The sequence below is a fragment of the Saccopteryx bilineata genome, chromosome 6 (assembly GCF_036850765.1).
Source record: "Saccopteryx bilineata isolate mSacBil1 chromosome 6, mSacBil1_pri_phased_curated, whole genome shotgun sequence".
Taxonomy (NCBI): Eukaryota; Metazoa; Chordata; class Mammalia; order Chiroptera; family Emballonuridae; genus Saccopteryx; species Saccopteryx bilineata.
Genome location: NC_089495.1, coordinates 139,394,981 through 139,413,893, shown reverse-complemented (window position 1 = coordinate 139,413,893; position 18,913 = coordinate 139,394,981). Strand labels below are relative to the sequence as shown.

Sequence of the window (18,913 nt, the reverse complement as noted above, 5' to 3'; positions counted from 1 at the left end):
TGACCATTGGGCTCAAGCCAGTGACTTTGGGGTCCCATTGATGATCCCACACTCAAGCTGGTGCCCTTGTGCACAAGCTGGCAACCTTGGGGTTTTGAGCCAGGGAGTCAACGGTCTAACCCCTGCACCACCATAAGTCTGGCTTTTTTCTTTTCTTTTTTAAAGAAATGGAGAGATACTCATTCGTTCCACTTAGTTGTGCAGTCATCAGTCACTTCTATTAAACAAAACAAAGTATAGAGTTACTTAAGATGTTGGAGAAAAGATTCAGATTCGGTACAACAGATAGGCCTGAATGGACCAATGCTCCATTTCTTTGCCTTATTTTTCAGAGTTTCAGGGAAATGAGATATAAATTGACGTATAGAGTGGTAGATTCTGGGTTCAAGAAATTAAAGCAGTGTTACTGATTTATAATCTAATTGGTCCATGAATGTCATTTAAAAACCTGACCTGCTGGCCCTGGTTGGGTAGCTCAGTTGATTAGAATGTCATTTCAATATGCTACGGTTGCAGGTTCAATCCCCAGTCAAGGCACAAGATCAACCAACGGCGGCATGTATGAGTGGGACAACAAAGCGATGTTTATCTGTCTCTCCCTCTTGCTCTAAAAATAAAAACCTAACCACCTGACCTGTGGGGGCACAGAGGATAAAGTGTCAACCTGGAACACTGAGATCACCAGTTTGAAACCCGGTCAAGGCACATATGGGAGTTGATGCTTCCTGCCCCTCCCCACTTTTCTCTCTCCACTCTAAAATTAATAAGCAAATAACCTAACATGCCCGTAAGTTCAGGTAAATGGATATACTCATCAAACTCTGAAGTTCAAATTAATTGCAAACCAGGAGGAATATAGGTCGCCTGAAGATAGGAGTTTCTGAAAAGATGCCCCTCCACATGGAGCCCTTCTATCAAGAGAAGGGCGACATGGAGGGCACACGGCACAGGGAGAGGCCCCGCCAGCCCTCCTCCAGCATCTGCACATCACTTGCTCTGCCTTTTCCAAAACGCCTCTTGTGCCACTCCCAACCAGTCCAATCTCCATCCACATTCTGTAAACGTTCATGCTAATCATCCTTCTCCCCTCAACCCACAATACTTACCAATATCGCAGGATACCTACAACCCTTTCTCCAACACAGTGCCCGTTTTATGGAACCCACCAGCAGCAGAAGTGCACCCTCGTTCGCTGCAGGGCCCCAGCTCTTCTGTACATAGCAATGTTGTTAAGTAAACCAATTAGTGCTCCTATAATCAAACTTTATACTCTACTGCCATCTTCGAAAGTAAGTGCCCACAGCCAAACTTGCATGTTTCTACTCTATCATCTTAGCTTTCCTTCCCTTCATTTCCCACCTCCCACGACGCCTCCCGGAAGAGGAAACGGATGGACGGCAATTACTTCTGCACATTTGGTTGGGGCCCCAGGTACCCTCCAAATCTCATCATCAGACTGAGAAAAACCTGCTATGAAGGAACCCTTCCAGGTATCATAATCTTCACTGTCCTGCTTACAGTGGAGGGAGGAGCTGGAGGGGATGTGGGGAATAGATGGTGATGGAGGGAGACTTGGGGTGGTGATCACACTACAATATACAGATGATGTCTTACAGAACTGTACACCTGAGACCTATATAACTTAACCAATTCAGTAACAAAAATTATTAGAAATAAAGGAATGGCTTGGTGTGTGGACAAGATGAAGTTCAGGGAGGCCACTGTCTGTCCCCACTGGGGCCAGGGGCAGGCAGGGCGGAGGCCCTACAGCAGGAGCAGGGCTGGGCCAGTGGCGGGCCAGGGACAGATGGGCTTGGGTCCCCCCCAACACCTGCAATTGAGTTTCGAGGGCTGCCACTCCACACAGCCTCACACACATCCCCAGGAGCCAGCCCCTTGCTGACACATACCCAGGCCAGTGCTCCAGACCTTCAACGCAGAGTCTCTGCCAAGGACACACCTGGGTATGCGTATGACACCCCCACATAGGACGGACACACTTCAAACTGGATCCGTCCCACAGAGCCCATCTGCAGACTCGGCCACAGATGACACTATCCGCCCTCCTCAAATACAGACCCAGTGGAGACATATGGACACACAACCCCCCCCCCCACCAATGAAAGGGGTGCTGTTGGGGTGAGAGGCTCAGATGATCTGGCTAGTTCTGATCCTGCCACTGCCATCCTGGGACCAAGTGAGCACTGAGGAGTCGGGCTGGTGATGGGTCTAGGGGGCAGATCCCTCCCCGTTCCTGTTCCCTCCTCACCTGCAGGTGGAGCACACGTGCCACGAAGGCCCTTGAAGACTGTGCTGTGCTGTAGAAGCCGACAGCTAAGCTGGGGGTGTGAGTGACAGGCAGCAAGGGCAGGTGTGTGCACACGGAGAGTGTGCATGAGCCGTGGGCACACCCAACTCACAGGCGGGAGGGAGACAACAGCCTCCTTCTCTGGCCAAGGCCAAGATGGGGCCAGCGGGCCCTGATAGGGTGCAGGAGGGCCCAGTGGGCCCTGCTAGGATGCAGGAGGGCAGGTAGTTGGGCAGGCCCTTGGAGACAGCTCCCAATCTGGTCTGGGCCCCAGGGAAGCCCACCTCAAGCTCAGTCCCAGAAGCTGGAAAGAGCTCACAGGTGATGCAGAGGAGACCCCACTCCCTGCCCTCCCCAAGACCCTGCACTCACCACACGGTTCCTCCAGCACCAGGCCCACCCTCCAGAATGTCTGCTCCGTAAACAGCCCTCGTCCAGCCTCAGGCCCAGGCCCAGAGCGTTCCTTCACTGCTGGTTCTCCAGTACCTCATACCTCACAGAGATACCCTATTGGTCGTTTACCCTGGAGAACCCCACACAGGGTCACCGTCATCTGTGTCTGCTGGGCAATGCCCCCCACTGCAGCACAGCAGGCCCCAAACACACACTGCAGGGGTAACCTTTGCCAGTTCTACTTTGCTAACTTCCAGCCCCTCACGGAAGGGAGACTCCTCCCCACCAGGCAGAGGAAGGCACCATCTTGCCTCTTTGTAGTCAATTGGATCCACCTGGCCTCACCCTCCCACCCTCCCACCCAGTCCTGTGGTGCTGCTCTTCATGGCTGCAGCTGTGGGCACGTTGTCAGGAGGTTCACCGCCAACCAGCCCCCAGTGGTGCCACTGGCTCAGAAGGCACTTACAGATGGACTCATCGTTTCTATTGGGAGGTATGAAGTCTTAAAACATATTAAGATGACTGGAATCAACAAAATAGCCACCACCTGAAAACCTGCTGTGAGTCAGTCTCCGAACAGCTCCACGCTCAGCCCTCTTATTTTGATCACCTGCCTCCTTGTTAGGCCCCTTCTGCAGGTGAGGCTCAGAGAGGCCCTTGGCCCGTGGGCAGGTGTGACAGGCACTGCTGGTGCCCATTTTGGAAACAGAGCCCCTGGCCAGTTGGCTCAATGGTAGAGCATTGGCCTGGCATGTGGATGTCTTGGGTTCGATTCCCAGTCAGAGCACACAGAAGTGACCATCTGTTTGGCCACCCCTCCCTTCTCTTTCTCTGTCTCCTCTCTCTCTCTCTCTCTCTTCCCTCCCGCAGCCATGACTTAAAGGGTTTGAGCAAGTTGGCCTCGTACACTGAGGATGGCTCCGTGGCCTTTCCTCAGGTGCTAAAATAGCTCAGTTGAGCATCGCCCCCTAGTGGGCTTGCCGGGTAAATCCCAGTCAGGATGCACGTGGGAGTCTGACTCTGCCTCCCCTCCTCTCGCTTAATTAAAAAAAAAAGAGAGAGAGAAAGAGAAATAAAGAGAACCCCAATCCTGTTCCCTTGCTGGTGCCATGCCCTACGGAGGAGAGCCGCGCCCAGCCAGGGGTGCGACTAGACTGGCCAGTCACGGTCACCTCATGCTCCTGGCCAAGGCCTGGCCTGGTTTTCAGCTATTAAGCAGTGAGACTGGTAGGGAGGAGGGAACATTCCAGAAAGCTCTCCTCAAGAATGAACGGAGGACAGAGCTGCTTCTCTTGCTGCCCACGGGATGCTCCCATGTCAGCTATACGGCCCAGAATGGTGACAGCCCTGTGGGGACCCTGAGCTGCTGCATCAGCCAAGCCTACCACAGGCTGCCTTTGGACAAACATCCCTAGAGCTGAAGTACGTCCTGCTGGGCTTTCCATTGCTGGGAACGGAAGGATGGCCACAGGCTGAGAAAGGAGGTCTGCCCCCAGGGTCCCCTAAATGATGCCCTGAGGGCCCGCTCTGTCCTCACTGGTACCTGCTGCCCTACTACCTCCTGGATTAACTCACAGGATGGGGGAGGCAGACGTGTTCCAGTCAAACCTGCCAAGAATAGTCATCTTGTATTTTTACCAATACATCTTGGCATTAGGCAGATACTGAAACACAGGTGGCACAAGATTTACAGACACAGTGATGACTACGGGGACACAGGAGGGGCCGAGTTTACAAACAGCCGCCGAATCCCCTGAACCCACCTTTACTGAGAGTGCTGAGGGCCCCAGGCAGCAGAACGGGGCTCTCACAGGCCAACACACAACTCGGAGAATTCTGTTTATTTGATCATTTTAATACAGGAAATGCCGGACCGATCAACATGACAAACCTTACACAGATGCCTGCATTCACTACATGGACCGGGGGTCTCCACGGCAACGGGCACACATGCATTTCCTCTGGAAACGGGCAGATAGAGGGCATAAATACCACAAAAGAACTGGGGTCAGAGGGGTCACAGGCCATGAGGGAACCACGCTTCAGAGGCGATCGAGGCATTAAATACGGGACGTACACGTGACACTTCACATCACCATACGTATAATTTATACATGAAAAGAAAGGAGACCACAGTATATGTACGTGCGAGCGGCTTTGGTCAGAGAAAATGAACGTGCGAGGTGGTGCCATGCACGGGGAGGGCTTGCCATCCACTCTCCCTCCGTTCTGGTCCTCACCTTACCCATGGAGTCACCTGCAATCACAAAATAAATTAGCTCGCCTTGGCGCCATCTTAGTCCCACCAGTGTCCTCGGGGGTGTCCTCTGGGCTCCCTGAGGGCGGGAGGTGCCCTGGAAGCAAGAACACGGAGCCCTGCGTGTAAACATCCCTGGAGGTTGCCCTGGACGGGGCGGGGAGGGCTGGGAGGGGGCCAGGCGGAAGAGAGAGGCGCAACCGCGGGGCCAGGCAGGTGCCACATGGAACCTAGCCTGGCCTGGGGGAGCAGGAATGATTGGAGGAGGCATCCACGTTTGCAAGCTAAGCTTAAACGGCGAGACAAGCCTGTGTTTCCCTGTAACTGTCCAGATGTCAGGTCCCTTAGAACTGACTTGCACTGCTGGGGTCACACTGTAACAACCGGACGATGGAGGGGTCGCTCTTGGCACCTTTAATGAATTCTTCCAGGGACAGTTTGCCTGTGGGAGGGAACACGGGAGATAGGAGTTAGCCAGGGCTCACTGTTCACTACCTTCCAGAGCACGGGGACAGCTCTCACGTCAGGGCCACCCCCTTTTGTTGAGCTTTCATGAGGCTGGACGCTGTCTGGGCGCCATTTTCTTCGTGGGTGCTTCTGGAAAAAACCTTTTTGCTTTCACTGCTTAGTGCACTGTGACAGCACGATGTGGCAGGTGGGCCATTTAAACCCTTTTAGCAATCAGCCCACGCTTTACCTAAGAAAGATGTGACCTGCCCAGGAAGGGACATGGCCTCTGCCTCTAACCCGTGACGAATCCAGGGCTGATGGGGCCCGAGGCAGCCCAGGGCCGCCAGGGTCACTGCCCACTGGAAGCGGTGGCACGGGCAGGCCCGGAAAACCGCCTTCAGATCCTGCCCCTGCCTCTCGGGGTGGGTGGGACCTAGAGAGACCAGCCACGGGGAGGGTCCAGCTGGCGCCTCCCTCACCCTTGGTCCCGCCCCACAGACCCCACTACTTCTAGGATCAGGAGACAGGAAAGCAGTTTTTTAAACTAAGGTGCTATAGACACTCGAGTTCCAGAGGGAGCAGTGCCAGAGACACACTGGTGCCCTCCCAGCAGCCCCTGTCCCAGGCGCAGGTGTGGGGCAGGACTGAGGTGTGAAGCAGACTCTGTTTGTGGCTTGTGCCCTGAGGAGCCCACCGCTGGCCTGTGCTGAGAGTCTGCAGCCACGAAGGGGAGAAGAGACATTCACCGGGGCTCAGCAGCAGCTTGGAGCCCACGCCCAGCGCACAGCGGAGCAGTGGCCAGCTACCAACCTCTCGCCCTCTCAGGGACCATAGGAACACCCATCTCAAAGGGCCACTGGGAGCATTACAAGAAGCACTTGAGGGGTTCAGCCCAGGCCCGGTCCAGAGGACGAGCTCCACTAGTGAGGTTCCGCCAGGGAGCCAGGAGCAGGTAGCAGACGACAGATAGCCCGTGGGCAGGGACCTCCCACCTGTCCAGCAGAGAGGAAGGCCACTCCTATGGGCCCCCCACGGAGGGCAGGCAGGCTGGCCCCACAGGAGACTAAACAGTGTCCAGTCTAAGGGCTGGATTAGTAAGGAAGGGGACAGCCACCCCCTCCCCAGGAGAGGAGTTCCCCAGACCCTTTGCTTACTCAGTGGAGCTCTTGGCCTTTCTTTCTCCCCTTCAGCTTTTTGGACTTTAAACAGTATATATATTTTTAATTGGTTTTAGAGAAAGACAGAGAAAGAAACATCAATTTGTTGTTTTATTTATTCATGAGTCCACTGTTTCTTATATGTGCCCTGACCGGGGATCAAACCCAGAACCTTACTATATTGGAACAATGCCCTAACCAGCTGAGCTACGGACCAGGGCAACTGGTGGAGCGTTTTTATCACCTGCCCCTCCCCAAGCCCTCAGGCTGAGAAGCTTCAGAAAGCACCACATGCCACGCCTCCTCCTCCAGGCCATCAGCACCAGTGCTACACCTACAGGGCACCCCATTTTAGAAGGAGACTGTGGCTCAGGGGCACAGTGACTAAGCCAGATGCAGCCCCAGGTCCTCCCGGCTCTTCCCCTAGCTCATTGGAGGAGTGGGTGAGCCAGGAGGCCTCAGAAACTGCAGAGCAGGAGGAAAATGTCCCCAACACATCTTTGCTCCCAGCCACGTCACACAGACACAAGGGGACCAGCACCCTACCGTCATTGTTGGTGTCCATCTGCCTGAAGATCTTGTCTGTCCGTTTCTCCGGGGTGGACTCGTCCTCAGGCATCTTCATCACAGAGGACACCATCTTGTAAATAGCCTGCAAAGGGACACAGGAAGTGTGTGCTCAGATTCTGGAACATACCTGGGCGAAGGGGGCAGCTGTGAGCTTCCATCCAGCCCATGTCACAGCACGTAGTGGTCAGGATGCTCACAGGCCTTCAGGACCCTTCCCCAGCTAGAAGAGCGTCCCCTACTACTCCTAACAACTTGGGTGAAAACCGCAGATGGCATGTTGAGCAAAAGAAGCCAGACACACTTATGGGAAGTTGAAGAGCACGCAACATGATTTCTTGCAACGGTCACAGATGGGGTGGGGGTCTGGGGGTGGGCGGTGAGAGAAGGCGCCCGAGGCAGCCTTTTGGGGAGCTGGGAGTATTCCATACCCACCGAGGTTGGTGGTGACACAGGCCTTTGTACAACCCATGCTGCACACGCGCATCCTACTACATGATCACTAGACCTCCGTTAAGAATAAAAAAGACTCAGCTCTGAAACCCATGGAGAGAGCCACAGAACCAGCCAGACGGGGTCAGCCCCAGGGCGACCCAGGGTGACCCAGGGCTCTCTGGCAGGACGGAGAGCCCTCTCCTTTGGGCACTGCCATCCAAGGGCTTGGTCCGAGGGTTCCAGCCCCGGCTGGTGCCCCTGCGCAGTGGTGTGCGTGTGTGTGTGTGTGTGTGTGTGTGTGTGTGTGTGTACAGTCTGTGATGAGGCCACTGGCTAGCAGGTCATCAGAGTCACATGCCGGGGGAGGGGCAGCCCCACTGTGGGACTCTGGGCGGAAATGGCGTGGCTGCCACACTCACTCCTGAAACAGCAGACCAGGACCAGCAGAAGTATGAGAGCTGTTGCATCTTAACAGCAGGGCATTAAAACGAAACAAAGACACACAGAATGACCCTGAATGAGGTTCTAGAATCTATTGCTCCTTTCCCTCCTCGCCCGTCTTCCATTAGCCTCATGGCTCGGGCAGCGTGCACTTCAGGGCCTGTGTGCACAGGGTGCCTCTCCCAGGACATCCTCCTGGGGCTGGGCCGACACCTGCCGAGTGCGGCGGGAAGCCAAGCCCTCCAAGGTCTCTGGTGGGCTGGAGGTACTTAACACACCAGTCCATTTTAAAAAAGGTGTAGCAGCTGGGCCTCCCGCCCTCAGAGTACTTAGGCTGGGCCTGCTGTTAGCAGTGACTTCTCATGACTGCTGGCAAGGACTCGCCACTCAGGTACCAGCTGCCCACTTCCAGAAGAGCACAGCAAAGGAGCAGGCAGCAGCCCTGGCCAGTTGGCTGAGTGGTAGAGCATCGGCCTGGGGTGTGGATGTCCCAGGTTCGATTTCCAGTCAGGGCACACAGGAGAAGCGACCATCTGCTTCTCTACCCCTCCCACTTCTGCCTCTTTCTCTCTCTCTCTCTTTCTCTCTCTCTCTCTCAATCTTCCCCTCCTGCAGCTACAGCCCCAGCCCAAATGGCTTGAGCAATGGCCCCAGGTGCTGACGGTGACTCCATGGCCTCGCCTCAGGTGCTAAAATAGCTCAGCTGCTGAACAACAGGACAGCGCCCCCAGATGGGCAGAGCATCGCCCCCTAATGGGCTTGCGGGCTGGATCTTGGTCAGGGCGCATGCAGGAGCCTGTCTCTCTGCCTGCCGGCCTCCCCGCCTCTCATTTAATAAAAAAATTTTTAAAAATAGGAGCAGGCAGCAACCTGGAACATGGCCACAGACACCACGGGACAGGAGCCCTGTCTGAGAGCGGACCTGGCCCTGGGGACCCGCAGGCCCCCAGCCCACCAGCCGGCAGCCGCGCAGGCGCCCTACCTGAACGATCTCCAGCATCTCGCTGCGGCTGATATAGCCGTTGCCGTCCAGGTCATACATGCTGAAGGCCCACTTGAGCTTCTGCTCCAGCTTGCCACGGGAGGTGACGCTCAGCGCGATGATGAACTCCCGGAAGTCAATGGTGCCGTCGCCGTTGGTGTCGAAGGTGCGGAAGACGTGCTCGGCGAACTTGGAGGCGTCGCCGTAGGGGAAGAAGTTGGCGTAGATCTTCTTAAACTCGTCCACGGTCAGGTGGCCGGTGGGGCAGTCCTTGAGGAAGCCCTTGTACCACTCCTGCAGCTCGTGGTCCGTGAACTCCGTGTTCTCCCGCAGGTCCTGCAGCACCTCGGGCCGCAGCTTGCTGTTCTGCTTGCCCATGGTGGCCGGCAGCTACACCTGCAGGACAAGGGCTCTGCTGGGGTCACTGTAGGGCGGGGGCTGGTTCCCCAATGTCCACAGCCACTGAGTGGGCTGAGAAATGTCCCCTGTAAGCCCTGCACCCAGAGCTGGAGATGGTGCTACATCACAGGGCACGGCTGTCTCAGCCCTGCCAGGACCCGTGCGGGAAGGGGGGGCCATGGTCCATGCATCATGGTTTCCTTTTCTTCCTGGGCATCCGGCTGGACTACACTGGCCAGAGCCCCCTGCAGCCCGGTGGGCATGGACTGTGTTCTGGCAGGTGGAATGAGGATGGGGTGACTCCACCTCTTCCGGGCCTGCTCTCAGCAACTCTCCTGCCTGCATGCGGGGCACAGAGCACCCAGGGGAAGACTGGAGGCCCCAGCGGGCACAGCCACATAGTCTTTCTCAACCAGGCTTCCTCGTCTCACCGCACCACTTTCCTAGTCCTCCTAAGGATGGTGTATAACTAGTATTCCGGGTGCACAGCAGAGAAGCCGTTCCCCGCACACAGCAGATGTCTACTCATTCCCAAGCCCCAGCTGAGAGGGATGAGGAAGATGGCTAAGCCCCTGGATGACTGACTGTGTGGAACAGAGTACCCCTCGCCCCAAAGCCACATAACACAAGCAGGAAATGCTCCTGTATTGCATTAAGCAGGGTGATCTGGGACTGGGTGTGCAAACAGTGAGGCAGCACCACAACGCGGCAGTCAGGTGACTACATCCCGCATCTCCAACGGCGCGGAGCCTGTGGACAGACTCTGGGCAGGGGAACCACAGGCCCGGACAAGTGGGGTGAAGAACCAACGCAAAAGTTAAAGGGAAGTCTACACACCAAATAGAGCCCACAAACTGCTCCCCGGCCCTCACTAGCATGGGTCTGGCCAGCTTCAACCCACAAAACTGAAGAGTCTTTCTCTGGAGAAACTGAACCACCCTTGCACCCCCAACAAGACCTAAAAACACTACAGGCTGTTTGTATCCAGCCGGGATAGCTCGGTTGGTTAGAACATTGTCCTGAAGTGCAGAGCTTGCCAGTTTAATCCCTGGTCAGGGCACAGACAGGAACAGGTTGATGTTCCTGTCTCTCTCTCTTCCTCTCTCTAAAATCAATAAAATAAACAAAAAATAAATAGCCCTGGCCAGATAGCTTGGTTAGAGTACCATCCTGAAACTCAGAGGCTGCCGGTTCCATCTCGGGTCAGGGCTCATACAGGAACAGATTGATGTTCCTGTCTCTCTTTCTCTCTCTCTCTCTCTCTTTCCCTTTCTCTCTCATTGAAATCAATAAATGAAAAAAGTTACAAAGTTATAAATAAATAAAAACGCTACATTTGGAGTCCTCCACAAAAAGCTGGCCACCCTACCAGCTGCTGCTGTTTTTATTATTTACATATTTAAAAAACACAATAAGGTATAGTCACAGAGAATGAATATAATCCAGTGTTGATCATCTTTGGGAATCTTGAATGGACTCTGAACAAATAATTAATAACATATTTCGTACCCACCACCATCCCGGCTATTTCATGGGGGAACAGAGGCATCGGGCATGGGTCCTGCTTCAAAGCCTCTACCATACTTGAGCACACAGGCAAGTCACTCACACCTGCCCATTTCAGCAGCAAAGCACGAACAGCGATAGTCCTAACTGCAGCCACAGATCACCAAGCCCTCGTGCCATGCCACTCTCTGGGCGGGCCTGCGGGTGCCTGGCTTGCTGAAGGCCCAGAAGAAACAATTATTATGAAGAACCGCATTTCAGCCCGCTCTCCGAGGCTCTGGGCCCAAAACAGGCAGCCTCATGGGGAACGGGGACGTGGGACACGGCCAGCACAGTGACCTTTCTGTTAGTCACTAAGCCAGGGAACTAACTTTATTGATGGCTAGGCTGGCTGGGGAGGTGGCTGGTAAAAAGCAAGCTTTTCTGCAAAGACAGAGCCGGCATTTCATTTCCCGACAGAAATGGCCCACCATGGACAAATGCTCCTACAGGGGCTGAGCCCAGTCTGAGGGAGAGAAGGGCAGACTGCATTTGTGTCTCTCTTTCCTCCAAGTAAGCCGGGGATAGGCAAGCTGCCTGCAGGCTTGGCTTCTAGTGCAGCTGCTCCGAGGAGGGGACAGGTGCAGGGAGCAGCCACCTAAAGAGGATCAGGCTGCAGTGTGGCTCGGTGGACGCCAGAGGGCGCAGTGGGGCAGGCGCCCCAGGACCTGGGCTTGAGACCCCGCCTCCCGGATTTTTGACCCTGACCCTGCCACGCCCCCTCCAACGGGCGACTGCCTCCGTTTCTCCATCTAAGCTAGATTTGTCCAATACATTAACCTCCACTCCCCTGTAGCAACTGAGCACTTTTAATATGGACGATCTGAATTCATGCATGCGCCTTAAGGGTAAAACCAACACTGGATTTTGACAGCTTTACGAGGAAAAAATAATGTAAAATATCTCGTGCATAATCTTCCTATCCTGATGGATGACATGTGAAATGAAAAACGATACCATTTGAGATGCAGTGGGCTCAATTAATCATATTGGTAACATTTAATCTCATCTTTTTAATTTTTTAGTGTGTCGACTGAAAAAGTCAAAATCACACACGTATGTGGCGATGTGCTTCCTGCTCAGCCCTGGGTGATCCTTGGGACACTCATGGATCTGGGGTCGCCCAAAAGGGACTCCTCATGTTCACTGGCACCCTGTTTACAGGCCCAGTGCTAACTGTAACCCAGCTGGAAGAGGTGTCCTTCCTCCAGTGAAAGATAATGGTGTTTGCATTCCACAATTCTGTGAGTCCCACAAGTTTCTACTTCCAGCAGCTTCAAGAACTTTGCCAGAGGCCAGCTGCAATGAAGGCCAGGTCTGATCCTGGCTAAGGCGGAAGGCAGAGGTGCCAGGGCTGCAGAGAGGGGATGTTTCTCCCCCTCTTCTGTGGGTGAACAGGCAGAGCCCCCCACGGAGATCTGGGGAAGGAAGAGGTTAAACACCCCTGGAGCTGGTAGTTACAGGGTGTGCCGAGATCCAAATTCCACCTGCTGGGGAGGGAGCCCATTTCCGGCGGGCTTCCTGAAATCAGGTTGCCTCACCTTAGTTTCACCAGCTGGATGGGCTCCAGGCCGGTGACCCGCAGTTGAGAAATCCAATTGAAAACCCTCTGACTTCCGTGCTCGTCCCCACCCTCTTAAAATCTCCACGACTCCCCAAAGCTTAAGAAAAAAGGGAAATACTCTAAAGGAGAGTGGGAAGAAGGGAGGGAGCGCCGCAGACCAAGCTGGGCAGGAAGCCCCTCCCCCATCCTGAGCAGTCCTCCCTTCCCCCCCCCCAGAGCCTGGCCTTCCCTGAGGCTAGGGGAAAGGAAGAGGTAGAGAAAAGGAGAAAAATCCCTAAGAGCACTTCCTTTCCCTTGCAGAAATGGCCACTGCCACAGAAAGAGGACCCATGGGTCACTCTCCCCACACAGTGTGGGCCTCTGAGAGCACCGGTCCATCCCTGTGGCCCCTGCCTCAGTGGCCCAGGAGCGCCCAGCACATTCACATCATCTGAAGCCTGACTCACATGTCACCTTCTCAGGGTGCATTTCCCGTAGCATTCATTCATTCATTTCATTCATTCATTCATTTTTCTGAAGTGAGAAGCGGGGAGGCAGAGAGACTCCCACATGTGCCTGAGCGGGATCCACTCAGCATGCCTACCAGGGGGCAATGCTCTGTCCATCTGAGCCATTGCTCCAATGCAACCAGAGCCATTCTAGCATCTGAGGCGGAGGCCATGGAGCCATCCTCAGTGCCCGGGCCAACTTTGTGCCAATGGAGCCTTGGCTGTGAGAGGGGAAGAGAGAGAGAGAGAGGAAGGAGAGGGGGAAAGGTGGAGAAGCAGATGGGCACTTCTCCTGTGTGCCCTGGCCAGGAATTGAATCCTGGACTTTCACACACCGGGCTGACGTTCTACTGCTAAGCCAAATGGCCACGGCCTCTAGTAGCATTTTTTAAGCCTATTTCTATTAAGACCTGGACTTTTGTTCTATCATTTACTGGTTTCCCCTCATTAGACGTGAGCCCCTTGGGGAAGAAGAGCACCTCCCCCAGGCCAGTGGGAGAACCCAAAGAGCCTGTTCTAGTCTCCAGGCCTTCCCGTTCGCAGCTCCCTCCATGGGCCGCTCCTCCTTCACCTCTGGATCTGCATGGCACGCTGCCACCTCAACACCTCCACGGTCAGGTTTGGGCCTGGGCACGTCTTCCTGGGGATGCCACTCAGAGAGAGTGGCCACCCCACACAGCAGCCCTGACCCTGTGCACCAGCCCCTCCTCCTCGCGTTTCCTGCACTTGGCATCATGTTGACATGTTTGTTGACTGTCTGCTTCCTTTTGTTCGCCATGTCCCTGCAGCGCCCAGAGCAGGGCCTGGCACAGCTAGTGCCCGGCAAATATACCTTAAATAACGGCTGCGTGTTCCCAGGGCCCGGCACAGTGCCGCCTGAAGGAGCAGGTGAGGGACTGATGGGCTTCTCCTAGGCCAGTGGTGGTCAACCTGGTCCCTCCCGCCCACTAGTGGGCGTTCCAACTTTCATGGTGGGCAGTAGCGGAGCAACCAAAGTATAAATAAAAAGATAGATTTAACTACAGTAAGTTATTTTATAAAGATTTATTCTGCCAAACTTAGCGAAAATCTGACATAAAGTACTTGGTAAGTAATTATTATACGCTTTAACTTGCTGTAACTCTGCTTTATAAATTTTATAAAGTGGCCCTGGCCGGTTGGCTCAGTGGTAGAGCGTCGGCCTGGCGTGTAGAAGTCCCGGGTTCAATTCCCGGCCAGGGCACACAGGAGAAGCGCCCGTGTGCTTCTCCACCCCTCCCCCTCTCCTTCCTCTCTGTCTCTCTCTTCCCCTCCCGCAGCCAAGGCTCCATTGGAGCAAAGATGGCCCGGGCACTGGGGATGGCTCCTTGGCCTCTGCCCCAGGCGCTAGAGTGGCTCTGGTCGCAACAGAGCGACGCCCTGGAGGGGCAGAGCATCGCCCCCTGGTGGGCAGAGCGTCGCCCCCTGGTGGGCGTGCCGGGTGGATCCCGGTCGGGCACATGCAGGAGTCTCTCTGACTGTCTCCCCCCGTTTCCAGCTTCAGAAAATACAAAAAAAAAAATTTTTTTTTATAAAGTAAAGTTACTTCCCTACTTTATAAATCACCATTACTGTGGAACTGGTGGGCGGTTAGAAAATTTTACTACTAACAGAGATACAAAAGTGGGCGGTAGGTATAAAAAGGTTGACTACCTCTCCTAGGCCTTTCTTGCGCTGGCATTTGTGGCCCTCCCAGTACTAGGGACATGGGAAGCAACATCCGGGATGAGGATGGCTTGGGTCTAAGGCCCCAGACAGGACATTCTGTAATTCAGACTTGGTGTTCTGTAAAGTTCCATTTACCAGCACAGGAGCAGCGGCTACAGAGTGCAGGGCCATGAGTGCGTCAGCCTGAGGGGTGTGGGTGTTCACTCACCAAACGAGGGCCCTGTCCTCCCATCCTTGGGAACACATCTCCAGCTATAGGGTCCCCAGCTGGGGGCTTACTGCCCCTCAGAGCTCTCACCTGAGTGGAGGGGCCTCACCCCAGACCTGACATCACTGCCACTCGAGTGTTCCAGGGAGGAACGTCCCCTTCCCCAGTGGAAGAAGGTAGAAAAGACATAAACAGGCCTCTGGGGAAGGAATGAGGGGGGTGCCGATAAGCTGGATGGAGGGTCCCCTCCCTTACGGAGTCTGCCCACGCAACAGGAAAATGGCTCTCGATAGGACCAAAGGCAAGACTCCGTGACCTGCCATAAAGCCAAAATCACTAAGTACGTCCATCCACATGTGGGCTCCACGTTCCTACAGAGAGTGCGGGGTGCCAGGCGAGGGGCGGGGTGGGCCGGAGGGTGGGAATCCAGGTGGGGGCCCCTGATCACAGAGCCTGGGACTTCCTCTCCCTGCCCAGGGCCTTTGTGCCTTGCTGTGAAGGTGAATTTAGGGCTTACGGTGGCAGACCTCCAAAGGCCAAGCTGGAGTGGAGAGGGAAGTCTCTACATTTGTTCCCTGTGCCCCCAAATGTTTCTGAGGCCTGCTCTGTGCTGGGCATGGGAACACCTGGCTGAACGAGCTGAACGAGACACACAGCCCCTTCCCAGGTACCCACAGTCCCACTTCCCCTGCCGTGAGACAAGAGGGTGATATGCCAGGGAGCTGGAGTGGAGCTGGCCCATCCCAGTGTGATGGCTGGGAGGCCCGACAGGTGAAGTCTGAGCTAAACTTCAAGGTTCTGAGAGTGCTCCCGGCGGGCAGACAAGGGGAGGAGGCTGGGACATTCAAGTATGCCAGGAATGCAGTGCCGATTGTAGGAGGAGATGAACAGGAAACAGGGGGGGGGCACGGACTGGAAGGTGGGGCACACGATACCCCCCCTCTGCCCCAGCCTGCCCAGCAAATGCCCAAGCCCCACGAACACAGAATGAATAGACTAGTCATGACTCAGGGACTGCTTGATCATACATTAAAAACTCCAACATGGAAACATCTGAGTCCCCTAGCGTCCCCTTCCCAAGGACCTAGGGCGGACCACAAGCTAATCTGAGCTTTTGAAAGGAGTCGAAGCAGTCACAGCAGGCTGTACACTGCGGACTGAAGGCAAGGGCTACTCTGAGATTTCAGACACCCCAACCCAGCCCCTCCCCAGATCTGACCCACCACGGAGTCAGCCCCGGCTCAGCTGTGCTTGTTCCGAGTGGAGATTTCGGATAACAGCCTCACACACGTTGGAGTCCATTTCTCCCGCTACTTGTGCCACCTGGCCTCAGAATGACTCAGGTACCAGTCAGAACCACGGGCAAGACCCACCCAGCAGACAGCAGAGTGAGTCCAGTTCCTCTCTGAATCCCCTGCCCCGGATATGAGCCACAGTCCTTCCCCAGGACTATAGTGCCCAACACACCCTGCAGGGGACACAGTGGGTGGGCAGCTAGGGGCCAGGGGTGCCAGGCAGGGGCCTGGAGTCAGGCAGTTCCCAGTATCTATGCTCCATACAGACCAAGCCTCTCTTTGCTCCTCTATAAAATGGGACCAGGGGTCCTGGCCGGTTGGCTCAGCGATAGAGCGTCGGCCTAGCGTGCGGAGGACCCGGGTTCGATTCCTGGCCAGGGCACACAGGAGAAGCGCCCATTTGCTTCTCCACCCCTCCACCGCGCTTTCCTCTCTGTCTCTCTCGTCCCCTCCCGCAGCCAAGGCTCCATTGGAGCAAAGATGGCCCATGCGCTGGGGATGGCTCCTTGGCCTCTGCCCCAGGCGCTAGAGTGGCTCTGGTCGCGACATGGCGACGCCCAGGATGGGCAGAGCATCGCCCCCTGGTGGGCAGAGCTTCGCCCCTGGTGGGCGTGCCGGGTGGATCCCGGTCGGGCGCATGCGGGAGTCTGTCTGACTGTCTCTCCCTGTTTCCAGCTTCAGAAAAATGAAAAAAATAAAAAATTAAAAATTAAAAAAAAATAAAATGGGACCAGGACGTCAGGGTCAAGGGGGCGGTGGGATGGTGGCTGGGCACATAAGGGACTCCCATTGGGCAGCAGGGATGCAATTAGTGGCCCAGCCAGGGGCTCCTCCCAGCCCCTCCCCCCAACCCAGCTACATGGTCTTGGCTGTCTCTTAATTTTCTCAGGATCTCAGTTTCCTTGGCGGTAAAATGGGAGCCATGGTTCCCCGCCTGTTGATCTTACTGTGTAGCGGTGAGGACAAAGAGAAGTGAAGGCTGGGAAAGGGCTTGGGCAGTTGAACGCCTCCGACAAATACACAAAGGTGTTATCACAGCTTTCATGATAAAAGAAGCCTAGGGCACACCTGGGGAGCTCCAGCCTAGTCTCCAGCTGGGCCAGGCTGGGAGCTGCAGGCACTTCCCTGTAAGCTCTTCTAGTTTGCGTGCCCGGTGGGCAAGAGAGCCTGGATCACAGAGGCCCAACACATGGGGGTGGTGCAGAGGGGGGAGCAGTGAAATTCCAGCTCCTGTTCTTCAAAGAGGAAATGAGAGGAAAGATGGAAGAAACCTAGGCCCACCCCAGTGGGGCAGGGCCCTCAGCCAGCTCACATGGCCCAGGCTGCAGCCTGGGGCTCCGTGGGTCCTGCCCCTCCTTGTTGGCCCGTGGATACCATGAACCATCCATCCTCGATGGGAGGGAGGGACGGGACTCCTCATGGAAATGAAGGGCTCATCTCTGAAGGTAAGATGTGTCCTGGGAGTCTGTGGCTTCTAACCGGTTCGGGTCCATTGAAACGGGCATGTAGGATCTTGCGTGCAGGACCGTTCCCTGAAGGACGGGTAGCAAACCACAGAGGCCCTAGGAGAGGTCTGGGCTTGCCTGGAAGATGCCAGGCGGGTCAGACCCCTGCAGGACAGGACAGCTCCCAGTGGGCCCATGACACACCTGTGCACACACACACCATGTATACACACCACACACACACCCCCACCCCCCAGCCCTTCCCCCCACACTGGTGTGGGACTGCCTGTCTCAAAGCAGCAATGCAACTCTGGGCCCCGTGGGGGAGAACCCAGCCGGGGAGGTGGGCGGGGGGGCTCAGGGCGAAGCCTTCCCACCACAGCCGCACAGGGCCCCCCTAGGACTTCACTCCTAGGCATTTGCTATTCTTCGAAAAAACAGCATGGGCCATGTTCACCATTCACTCATTCACTCACTCATTCTACAGCCATTTCACATACTTACAAAGTCTGCACAGACACCTGTACACAAGCATCTGAGATGGGAAAGGGAGCCACTGTGGCATGGTGTGAGGAACGGTGTGCAGGAGCCGGAGCCTCTGGGAAAACGCTCCCCCGTGGACAGGGGTTGAAAGCGGTGTCTCAGGGAGCCTGCCGCTGTGTGTGAGGACGTGTGAGAGCGTGAAAACGTGCAGGTGACTGGGGAGGGCTGGCTTAGGGGTCCCGCCTGGAGAGGGGCCCAGACAGGCCTAGACTTGATCCTGGGGATGTGGGGAGCCCAGGACAGCATCTCAGCTTTGGTGACCTCAGGCCTGAGTTTCTGGGGAGATGGCTCCTGGCAAGGGCCTCGTCCCTGCTCCACAGCTCCGGGTCTGTCACCCCCCAGGCACCTTTGCGAGCAATGATGGAACTAACAATATCATGGTACAGACCAGTGTGGATCTTTATGGAACAAATGCATCCATTAACAAATGGATGAGGGAGGGGCAGCGAGAGGAAAGAAGGTAAAATACCACCAAACCCTAGGAATCAGTCTAATCACTTGAAGGGCAGTTCACATCTGTCAAGTCTTAGTCCAAAACTACCTGGAAAAAATGCCTGCGAGTTCTTTTTCAGGTAAAGGGGAAGGGCTAAAACGGCAGTGCTGTGAGGTTCGGTAAGTGAGTGGGCGTCTGTCATGAGCAGATTAAGAACTGGCTGTATCAGCCTGACCAGTGGTGGCGCAGTGGGTAGGGCGTCGACCTGGGACACTAAAGGCCCAGGTTTAAGACCCCGAAGTCGCCAGCTTGAGTGC

General features: G+C 55.4%; 1 protein-coding gene across 4 annotated transcripts in view; it reads right to left on the bottom strand.

Moving 5' to 3' along the window:
• Window positions 1-4,527: 4,527 nt before the first annotated feature.
• Window positions 4,528-18,913, bottom strand: part of HPCAL1 (hippocalcin like 1) — a 90,335-nt gene continuing 75,949 nt past the window's right edge. For 2 of the 4 annotated variants that reach the window (XM_066236656.1, XM_066236652.1), the window contains exons 3-6: window positions 8,991-9,386; window positions 7,112-7,217; window positions 5,314-5,400; window positions 4,528-4,958 (exon numbers count right to left, since the gene is read on the bottom strand). In XM_066236656.1, coding sequence (XP_066092753.1) covers window positions 4,810-4,958; window positions 5,314-5,400; window positions 7,112-7,217; window positions 8,991-9,368 — 720 coding nt within the window. In that variant the 5' untranslated portion in view covers window positions 9,369-9,386 and the 3' untranslated portion in view covers window positions 4,528-4,809. Of the gene's footprint in view, window positions 5,401-7,111; window positions 7,218-8,990; window positions 9,403-18,913 lie in introns of all 4 variants that reach the window. The other 2 variants (XM_066236655.1, XM_066236657.1) reach the window with 2 other exon arrangements.